Genomic DNA, 9,252 nt, shown 5'->3' with positions numbered 1-9,252 from the left:
CCCTGCATTTCCTTTCACAGACTGATAGCCTTTTACAGTGGGAACATGAAAGTGAAACCACATTGAGAAATTGTTCCATGAGTCTGTGAACGCTATGGCATCTAAATCTTTCTCTGAAGAGGATTTCTCCTGTCCTGTGTGCTGTGAAATCTTCAAGGATCCTGTCGTCCTCTCCTGTAGTCACAGCATCTGTAAAGTTTGTCTGCAGCAGTTCTGGAACACCAAAGGATCCAGAGAATGTCCTGTCTGCAGGAGGAGATCATCAATGGATCACCCACCAGTCAGCCTAACATTGAAAAACCTGTGTGAGACCTTCTTACGGGAGAGAAGTCAAAGAGCTGCAGCAGGGTCTGAGGTGCTCTGCAGCCTGCACAGTGAGAAACTCAAGCTCTTCTGTCTGGAGGATAAACAGCCTGTATGTGTGGTGTGTCAGACCTCAAAACTACACAGAGGCCACAACTTCAATCCCATCGATGAAGCTGCACTTGACATTAAGGTATTCTCCAAATAGTTCACAAAACCTTACATTGACATTGTTAACATTGTTTAATATACCCTTGTTGCATTATAAATAATTTCATTAACATATAATATGAGTGACTGTGCAGTCATTTGAGGCTATTTTTGATTTTTAAAAATGTATTAGTAATCAACTTTTAATGGAATAAAGTCATCAAAGAGTATGACTGACAGCATAAAAAGTCTCTATTTAGAGCCACTTTTACAGTGACTGTGTGGTTGGTTGTCATGCTAACATATGTTTATATTTCAGGAGGAACTCAAGATCAAACTATTGTCCCTGCAAGAGAAACTGAAGACATTCGAAGAGGATAAACTCACCTGTGACCAAATAACAGCTCACATACAGGTGAGACAGTAAACAAAACAAAACAAATTTGTCTGAATGTGTACCATGACCACAAAAAATAAATGTAATGGACTGATCACATGCTGTATTTTACACCAGACTCAGGTATTCAACACAGAGAAGCAGATCAAGGAGGAGATTGAGAAGCTTCACCAGTTTCTACGAGATGAAGAGGCAACCAGGATAGCTGCACTGAGGGAGGAAGAGGAGCAGAAGAGTAAGATGATGAAAGAGAAGATTGAGAAAATGACCAGAGAGATGTCATCTCTTTCAGACACAATCAAAGCCATAGAGGAGGGGATGGAAGCTGATGATGTCACATTCCTGCAGGTAACAATAGTTCCGTAGCAATCACTGCATGATGGTTTTGCAATAGCCTGGAAGTTCTGTATTTTGAGAAAAATGATTTAGGCTTAAACATAAAGATAGGCCTATATACGCACATATCGATTATACACTACTATTATACTGGAGTGCTATTATTGTATGATATTATTATTTATAATAATAAATATCCATCCATCCATACACACTCTATAGATTTATTGTTGACACGTGGCAGGAGGGGTGAGACATCACAAGTCAACACTAAGCCTACATTAGCATGCACAGTAATAATGAGGAGTTAGCCGCACCTTGCCTTTAAAAGCTATATTATGTGTGCTGCTAGGATACATGAGGAGAGGCATAGCTAAATTAGCCATAATGAAAGGCATTTGAAATATCATGTTTTGACGTTCATAATTGTGTATATATTTTATTTCCCAGAATTACAAGAGCACAGTGGAAAGGTGAGTTATGTGCCACCTCCTCTCTGTCTCTGTCTCTGTCTCTGTCTCTCTCTCTCTCTCTGTGTCTCTACATCTGTCTCTGTCTCTGTCTCTGTCTCTCTCTCTCTCTCTCTCTCTCTCTCTCTCTCTCTTGTCCAAAACCCACAGCAGCACTGACTCCTGAATGTTATTCCAGAGCCCAGTGCACACTGCAGGATCCAGAGAGGCTTTCAGGAGCTCTGATCAATGTGGCAAAGCACCTGGGCAACCTGAAGTTCAGAGTCTGGGAGAAGATGCAGAAGATTGTACAATACAGTGAGCACACACACACACACACACACACACACACACACACACACACACACACACACACACACACACACACACACACACACACACACACACACACACACACATGTATATTATTTGTTTATAATAAATATGTATATGTATAATACCATTTATTTACAGTATGTGGTTTAATGCAGTGAGTACACACACACACACACAAGCACACAAGCACACACACACACACACACACACACACACACACACACACACACACACACACACATGCAAGCGCACACACATACACAAAATAATGACCATCACTCACATCCCTAACACATACCACTCAGTGTTCAGCTTGTGTGTGTTCTCCCTCTCTGCAGCTCCTGTCACTCTGGATCCCAACACAGCAAAAGCCAATCTCATCATGTCTGAGGATCTGACCAGTGTGAGACGTGGTGATGAGATACAGTTACAGCTTCCTGATAATCCAGAGAGATTTGATAAGTTTGCCAGTGTGGTAGGCTCTGAGGGCTTTAACTCAGGGACACACTGCTGGGATGTGGAGGTAGGGGAGAACACACGGTGGATTGTGGGTGTGGTGACAGAGTCTCTCCAGAGGAAGGGAAAGAACACCTCCATGAGTGGACTGTGGTTTGTGTGGTATAAAGATAGTAAATATAGTGCATGTGCCTCACCACAGCCTGACACTCTCCTCACAGTGCAGCAGAAACTCCAGAGGATCAGAGTGCAGCTGGACTGGGACAGAGGAAAGCTGTCATTCACCAACCCTGATAGTAACACACACATACACACTTTCACACACTCTTTCACAGAGAGAGTGTTTCCATACTTTAATATCGCCAGTAATGCCTGTCCTCTGAGGATGCTACCAGTGAAGGCCTCAGTAAGAGTAGAGCAGCACAGCTCATAACTGTCACATCACATAGTTCCATCTCACAACCAAAATGACATCACACACACACACACACACACACACACACACACACACACACACACACGTGCGCATACACACACACACGCACACACACACACCTTGAATGGCCACACAGTCTGCAGTTTTACATTCAACGGTTTTAATTTTGTACAATATTTGATATGAACAGAGTAGTAGAGCTTATTGTGTGTGTATCTGGAGCAGGACTGACTACAGAGAGGGAGAGAAAAAAGTCCCTGCAGCTCAGCACTTCTTGATTTAATATCATCAATAGTTAACATTTACTGTACTGTGTGTATGGAATGTGGGAGCTATTGTGAATAAAATGGCCTTTGTGGCCATGTGGAAATGAAAGGTGTAATCTGCTCTTTTGTTGTCTAGCTGGTTGAAGTTTGGCAATGACACATTACATAGGCTATAGTATGTCATGATAAGCGTTAGTGTTTGGATAAAATCAGTTCCAATAGTTCCTCATGTCTAGATCATCAGCCCAAAATTTGTACAAGGGCATGTCATCGTAATACGTGTAATGGCTGTTACTTTTTATCTTTCTTATTTTCCCCATGGCACTGTGTGCTACTTTGGGACACCTTGATTACCTTCATCTTAATTTCAGCAGAGTATCTGCTAGAACCACAGGTCAGTTCGCTGTATTGGTTCTCAAGTTCTTGTAGTCACACGTCAGACCTGCAGTAGGCCTATGTGTTGTTAGTCTTTTAGTTAAAGGTCAGCACGTCTGATGGAAGAGTTCCCAAGATCAGTAACAGATCATGTGCACTGGAGTCATTTCTGTGTTCCTGTGGCAGTCATCTGGGCCCTGGCATTTGACACAGGGCAGTATGTTTGAGGAGCTGCGGACTAATGATTAGACAGTTGTGTTAAATCTACTCAGAGTTGGGGAAGCACATTTAAACCCCTACTGGCAGTGTGGGTTGTCTCTCCATGAACCCAATTGATCCAGAGATAACCAATACAATGTAGGTTACTGAGTAATCATTCATCTCTAGAGAAAATTGTCTGTAGGCGTAAAGGGCGGAATTCTCCCCTCTCCACTGAAGTCGGTTTTACGCACGCACCTTTTACGCGCTTTCATCCTGCGCGCATTCTCCCCTCTGAAATATTACCACACCCCTCGTGCTTAACTCCGAAAAATAGCACGTATCTCATCTCTTTCAGACACAATCAGAGCCAGGAGGAGATGGAAGCTGATGATGTCACATTCCTGCAGGTAACAATAGTTCACATTATAGCAATCACTGCATGATGGTTTTGCAATAGCCTGGAAGTTCTGTATTTTGCGAATAGCCTAATTATTTAGGCTTAAACTTAAAGGTATACATCTGTGTTATAGACCTACTGGAGTGCTATTATTATTATTGTATGATATTGTATGATATTATTATTTATAATAATAAATATCCATCCATCCATACACGCGATGCATTTATTGTTCACACATGACCGGAAGGTGAGATCACAAGTCAACACTACATAGGCCTATACATTAGTATAGCATGCTCGGTAATGATGAAGAGTTAGCAGCATCTAGCCTTTAAAAGCTATATTATTTGTGCTGTTAGGAAACATGATAGGAGAGGCATAGCTAAATTAAAGTATGAAAGGCAATGTAAATATCATGATGTGACGTTCATGATTGTGTATACATTTTATTTCCCAGAACTACAAGAGCACAGTGGAAAGGTGAGTTATGTGCCACCGCCTCTCTGTCTCTCTCTCTCTGTTTCTCTGTCTCTCTATTGCTCTCTCTCTCTCTCTCTCTTCTCCAAAACCCACAGCAGCACTGACTCCTGANTGTTATTCCAGAGCCCAGTGCACACTGCAGGATTATCCAGAGAGGCTTTCAGGAGCTCTGATCAATATGGCAAAGCACCTGGGCAACCTGAAGTTCAGAAACTGGGAGAAGATGCAGAAGATTGTACAATACAGTGAGTACAGTACACACACACACACACACACACACACACACACACACACACACACACACACACACACACACACACACACACACACACACACACACACACACACACACACACACACACACACACACACCATTAACCCCATCCCTAACACACATCTCAGTGTTCAGCTCATGTGTGTTCTTCCTCTCTGCAGCTCCTGTCACTCTGGATCCCAACACTGCACACTCATCACTCATCCTGTCTGAGGATCTAACCAGTGTGAAACGTGGTGATATACAGCAGCTTCCTGATAATCCAGAGAGATTTGATGGGTATACCAGTGTGATGGGCTCTGAGGGCTTTAACTCAGGGACACACTGCTGGGATGTGGAGATTGGGGAGAACCCAGGGTGGAGTGTAGGTGTGATGACAGAGTCTCACCAGAGGAAGGGAGACTATGCCTCTAAGAGTGGGCTGTGGTATGTGTGGCATAATGATGGTAATTATGGAGCATGTGTCCCACCACAGGCCCCCACTCTCCTCACAGTGAAGCGGAAACCCCAGAGGATCAGAGTGCAGCTGGACTGGAACAGAGGAATGCTCTCATTCACTGACCCTGATAATAGCACACCCCTACACACCTTCACACACACTTTCACTGAGAGAGTGTTCCCATGCTTTAACACCTGGGTGTTTCCTTTGAGGATCTTGCCAGTTAAGACTTTAGTAAGGGTAACATATACATTTTAAAAATCTAGAGCAGCACTGTTATGTGGAGTCTTTTCCTGCAAGACCATCATAATTATGGCCTTATCACTGACCTAAATATAGAGGACACAAGGCTTCTGTAGAACTCCGTTTAATGGTTTTGAATCCTTCTCGACTGAATTCTGCGAGAATACTTCTGTCCCAAATTTCTGAAAGCGTAGTGTACCTTAGTAACGCTGAGAACAAGCACTGGTAAGCCGACACCAAAACAATTCTAACTGTCAATCAACCAAACTAACAATGGTCATTGGTCCTTTAAACAATGTAATAGCTCTCTAAAATAACGGGTCTGCCAAAAAAAATGGGGGAATTGAAAGGGACAGGAAACTAGCAAAAAAAAAAAGAAAAAAAAAAAAAAAAGCTGACTCTGCAAGAATTTCTATGCAGATGCTTTTCAAGTCTCCCATAGAGATACATGGGAAATGGCACTCTACTTGCTTGTTCCACCCAAAAATTGTCTAATTTCCTGCCCCCAGTCATTGCTTTAGTTATGAATCCAACATACGCCGTCCTCCATATTCAGGTCAGTGGGCCTTACAGCCTGTCCTCTGAGGATGCTCCTGGGAAGGCCTCACTAAGAGTACATGTAGAGTAGCTCAGTTCATATCTCATCACAACGTTCCATTTCACAACTGAGCAAATTACATCACACACACAAACATTGTCCTGAAATCTTATTTTATTTTATTTGTAGTTTATTTAGCAGGGACAATGCAGTGCACATTATTACAAACATGATATGGCAAGGCCATGACACAGCCTGCAGATGTGAGTACATATAAGGTTTGTGGCTAGATAGCTAATTTGCAACCTCAGTCCCTGGTCAGGCTAGCTACTAATAAAATATATGTCACCTAGACTAAACAATTTCACAAAATATAAAGTTCATTATACAATGATATGCTATAACATTAAAAGCATATGCAGAAAGAAAAAAAACAATAAGATGGGTGTGACATATGCTGTGTGTGCATGTGTATGTGTTATCTATTGTGTATTGTGATGATTATATGTTTGGTTTTCCTTCAGTCAGTGTTTCAGTTGTCTGTTAAATGTTTCAAACTCAGTGTTTTTTATTACTGTTGGTAAGTTGTTCCACATTTGAGTTCCAATAACTGAGAAACTCGACTGGCCAAATGAAGTTTTGCGCACTTCTGCTGTGCAGTTGCTGTTGGCTCCTCTTGTTTTTACAACCCTTCTTGTGCTTATTTTTTGTTACAAAAGGACATAGTACAGCAGGAGCAAGATTATTTGCAAATTTAAAAATTAGTTTAAGATAAGAAAACTTCATAAAATTCTCAAAGCTTAAGAAGTTATATTTCTTTACTATGAGGCAGTGGTGCCACCTCATTGGTTTCTGATCCAGTATATGTTTGTATAATGATAAAACAGGTTTAATTGATATCTGGGAGGCTTGGCCCCATACAGTAATGGAATAAGATAGATGAGACATTATCATGGCATGAAAAAACAGTAAGGCTGCTTTAACAGGTATATGATGCCTTATCATTCTAAAACAGTTCAAGTTTGTTCGGAGCGTTGCAGTGAGTTTCTCAATGTGTTTTCTAAACTTAAGCTGAGAGTCTAAGATTATTCCTAAACATTTCAACTCATTGACTTTGTCAATTGTGTCCTGGTCAATTTTGATGGAGCACAAGGCTTTCCCTCTTATAGATACTGTCTTTTTGATGTTAAGAGTGAGATGGTTGTCTTTGAGCCAGCGGGATACATCTTCCATCTCCTTAGTCAAAATGTCTGCTGCGCTTGATGTTCTGGCTGATGCATAAATCACTGTATTGTCATCGTACATTTGGCACTTGAATGACTGACAGCAGTTGGGCCAGTCATTTATGTAGACTGAAGAGCAGAGGCCCCAAGATTGAGCCGTGCGGAATGCCCAAGTTTGCAGCTAATGGCAGTGAAAGCTGTGTGTTAATCCTGACCTGAAGGTATGAAGCAAACCAGCTTATGGCGCCTTTAGAAATATTAAAAGTGCAGAGTTTGTTTAGAAGTATGTTGAAGTTTACCGTATCAAAGGCCTTTTTAAGGTCTATGAATACAGCCCCCACAACATTACGTCTGTCTAGACTACTCTTAATGTTCTCTGTCAGGTAACAGTTCGCCAATTCTGTTGAGTATCCTGGTCTAAAACCAAACTGTTTATTGCTAATAAGACCATTACCCTCAAGATGGTCTATTAATTGCTCTGTAACAACCTTTTCTAAAATTTTGGAAAGAGCAGGCAGTATAGAAATTGGTCTATACACCGCATTCCAAATTATTACGCAACTGATATTTTTCGCTGTTTCCCCAAATAATCAATACAAACACAGTCGTCATAATTTTCAAGGTCATCAGCCATTAGAGTACAATTAAAACGTTTTTGAATGAACCTTCCAATGATAACGGTATTTTTTAAAATAATAAAAAACTTAAAATGCTCTGTTCCACATTATTACGCAAAGTAGTTTTGAAGAGTTCAAATACAAATTTCTTTCTTTGTTTCCCAATTACATCAAAACAGTTGGAATTTGGTACCTTCTAAATTACATTTCAATGTTCAATACTTGATGATAAACTCTTTGTCTTAGTAACTGGAATGCTGCATTTAACATTGAAGTCAATGGCAGGGCATTGCATGGGAGTTATGAAAGCCCAGATATCCTTGATGCTTTGCTCTCAGCTGTTTTTGTTTGTTTGGTCTGGTGACCCACACTTCACTCTTCAATATACCTGTAGATTTCCATGCCACGTTTAGGTGCTTTGGTGGTATCGACATTTTAACTCACCAAACATAAAACCCCATTGAAAATGAATGGGATGTTATGTCTGGTGAGTTAGAATGTCATCATCTCCAAAGCACCTAAACGTGGCATGGAAATCTACGGGTATATATAAGAGTGAAGTGTGGGTCACCCGACCAAACAAAAAAAAACAGCTGAGGGCAAAGCATCAAGGATATCTGGGCTTCCAGAACTCCCATGCAATGCCCTGCCATTGACTTCAATGTTAAATGCAGCATTCCAGTTACAGCTTATAACAAAGTTTTGAACATTGAAATGTATTGAAGGTACCAAATGCCAACTGTTTTGATGTAGATGGGGGAAAAAAAGAAAGAAATTTGGATTACAACACTACAAAACTGTTTTGTGTAATTAATTGGAACAGAGCATTTTGGGCATTTTAAGTTTTTTATTATTTTAAAAAATACTGTTATCATTGGAAAATTCATTCAAAAACGTTTAAATTGTACTCTAATGGCTGATGACTTGAAAAATATGACGACTGTAATTTGTATTGATTATTTGGGAAAACTGCAAAAAATGTCATTTGCGTAATAATGTGGAATGTGGTGTAGTTACAAGCCTGGTCTTTTGCACCCAACTTAAAAAATGCTGTAATAATAGCTTGTTTCCAGTTTTGTGGAAATCTGATGGAGAGATTTACTAAGTGTTTTATGGGTTTAACCAGGATAGAACAATGAGTTTTGATGAAGGCTGTCTCTGCAATTTGCATTCAACAATTTCCATTTTGTACAATTTTATATTCATTAAGAGTAGAACAGCACAGTTATAGCTGATGTGTGTGTGTCTGATGTGGGACTGACTACAGAAAGGTAGAGAACGGTCTCTGCATATCAGCACTTTCTGATTTAATACCATCATATTTAAATTTATG

At 40.5% G+C, this 9,252-nt stretch overlaps 1 protein-coding gene across 1 annotated transcript; it reads left to right on the top strand.

Annotated features, from left to right (window-relative positions):
• LOC134461126 (E3 ubiquitin-protein ligase TRIM35-like) lies at positions 1-2,921 on the top strand. Its single transcript, XM_063213891.1, has 6 exons — positions 1-496; positions 773-868; positions 968-1,198; positions 1,637-1,659; positions 1,835-1,953; positions 2,310-2,921. Exons 1-6 carry the CDS (start codon positions 95-97, stop codon positions 2,858-2,860), a joined length of 1,422 nt encoding a protein of 473 aa, XP_063069961.1. The 5' UTR covers positions 1-94; the 3' UTR covers positions 2,861-2,921.
• The last annotated feature ends 6,331 nt before the right edge of the window (positions 2,922-9,252 follow it).

The sequence above is a fragment of the Engraulis encrasicolus genome, chromosome 13, assembly GCF_034702125.1.
Source record: "Engraulis encrasicolus isolate BLACKSEA-1 chromosome 13, IST_EnEncr_1.0, whole genome shotgun sequence".
Lineage (NCBI taxonomy): Eukaryota > Metazoa > Chordata > Actinopteri > Clupeiformes > Engraulidae > Engraulis > Engraulis encrasicolus.
The sequence above is the reverse complement of the archived record's forward strand: the minus strand, read 5'-3'. Positions and strand labels throughout refer to the sequence as shown.

Coding starts and splice junctions, on each gene's coding strand:
- LOC134461126 (XM_063213891.1), top strand. CDS start 95: ATGGCATCTAAATCTTTCTCTGAAGAGGATTTCTCCTGTCCTGTGTGC. Junction 869..967: donor AAATAACAGCTCACATACAG/GTGAGACAGTAA, acceptor ATTTTACACCAG/ACTCAGGTATTCAACACAGA. Junction 1,199..1,636: donor ATGATGTCACATTCCTGCAG/GTAACAATAGTT, acceptor TTTATTTCCCAG/AATTACAAGAGCACAGTGGA.